The 1,718-nt window shown below is 41.3% G+C and overlaps 1 protein-coding gene across 1 annotated transcript in view; it reads left to right on the forward strand.

Annotated features, from left to right (window-relative positions):
* EEA1 (early endosome antigen 1) overlaps window positions 1-1,155 on the forward strand; it is a 76,479-nt gene extending 75,324 nt beyond the window's left edge. The window contains exon 30 of the mRNA XM_009321361.1: window positions 747-1,155. Coding sequence (XP_009319636.1) covers window positions 747-869 — 123 coding nt within the window. The 3' untranslated portion in view covers window positions 870-1,155. The remainder of the gene's footprint in view (window positions 1-746) is intronic.
* Window positions 1,156-1,718: the final 563 nt, after the last annotated feature.

A 1,718-nucleotide genomic window follows, 5' to 3' on the forward strand; every position in this document is an offset into this window, starting at 1 on the left:
ATGAGGTCTCCCCTCAGCCTCCTTTTCTCCAGGCTAAACAACCCCAGCTCCCTCAGCCGCTCCTCATAAGACTTGTTCTCCAGACCCCTCACCAGCCTCGTTGCCCTTCTCTGGACACGCTCCAGCACCTTGACGTCCTTCTTGTAGTGAGGGGCCCAAAACTGAACACAGTATTTGAGGTGCAGCCTCACCAGTGCCGAGTACAGGGGCACGATCGCTTCCCTACTCCTGCTGGCCACACTATTGCTGATCCAGGCCAGGATGCCATTGGCCTTCTTGGCCGCCTGGGCACACTGCCGGCTCATGTTCAGCTGGCTGTCGACCAACACCCCCAGGTCCTTTTCTGCCAGGCAGCTTTCCAGCCACTCTTCCCCAAGCCTGTAGCGCTGCATGGGGTTGCTGTGGCCGAAGTGCCACAACATTTCTTAATGTGAAAGCAGGTAGTTACATGTAATAAGAACATGTTTTATGTGACCAGAACAAATTCAAGAGGAGGATGAACTTCAACCAGTTCATTTCTGAAACTGGTATAGTCTCCCAACTCAGTGAAGTGCTTCTGAGTATTTTACTCCTATACCCTTTAGAAATGATTTACTCCTATGCCCTTCTGTGTGCTTTGTAACTACTATTTAAAAATTCAAACTAACTTCTGAAACATGAGAGTTGACTTGACATGATAGTGATCTGTATTAGTGATCGATGCCCTGTCATTGATGTTCAGCATGTATGTTTCTTCTCTTTCACAGCATCACTGTAGACAGTGTGGGAATATCTTTTGTGCCGAGTGCTCAGCAAAGAATGCCTTAACTCCTTCTTCTAAGAAGCCTGTCCGAGTCTGTGACACTTGCTTTAATGACTTGCAAGGATAACTGGCCATCGTGAGTGACAAAGAAATGTTACACTAAAATTTATAATTTCTGTTGATGCACTTCGTTCAGCACTCAGACTACTATTTAGTTTGGACAATGATTGTAACACTTGGCAAAATTTAGTATATTTTAAAATGTTTATTGATACCAAGTAAAACTATTGTATTTTTTGTGAGACATGGGCTCAGATCATCCATAGCTTATTGCCATTTATCCTGGAAAGAGCTTCTATGTCTAGATTAGAAATACCCAGTTATTTGTAAATAAAGTTTAAACAGAGGAGTAACAATGTATTTTTTTATCTTTTATTTTTTTGTTCAAGAGAAACAGCGTTTATGTGATATTGCAGTTTATTCCTATTTCCTTCAAAGAAAAAGGAAGATGCAAAAACTTGTGAGGATTTTATGTATCAAATGTTGCTGTAGAAGCATAACTAATTGTTGCATTTGATTGCATATCTGATGTTCTTTATAACCCCTTGTGATTCTGTTTTCTTTTTCTCTCTCTGGTTCTTGGACCTTTCTCTCTAAAGTTTGAACTCCACAGTGAGGGTAACTGACTCGACTCCAAGTCAGTTTTATTTGCCCACTTAGAACTTGTTGTAGTATCAGCACCTGAGTCCTTATCCAACTACAGCACTTGGATACTGGAACATCTTTACACACACAGTGTTGCATAGTTTTTGTGTGTGTGTGTGTCTGAGAGAGAGTACGTGTGAACAAATGATGAGACAAAGTTTAGCTGCACTGTAGAAATACTACATGATACATTACAATATTCCATCCCATATTGATTGATTTCACCTTTACGTATTCGGTTGATGGATTTTGATGTTCCAGAAACCCTTAT

This window comes from Pygoscelis adeliae, unplaced genomic scaffold, assembly GCF_000699105.1.
Source record: "Pygoscelis adeliae isolate BGI_AS28 unplaced genomic scaffold, ASM69910v1 Scaffold232, whole genome shotgun sequence".
In the NCBI taxonomy this organism is placed as follows: Eukaryota; Metazoa; Chordata; class Aves; order Sphenisciformes; family Spheniscidae; genus Pygoscelis; species Pygoscelis adeliae.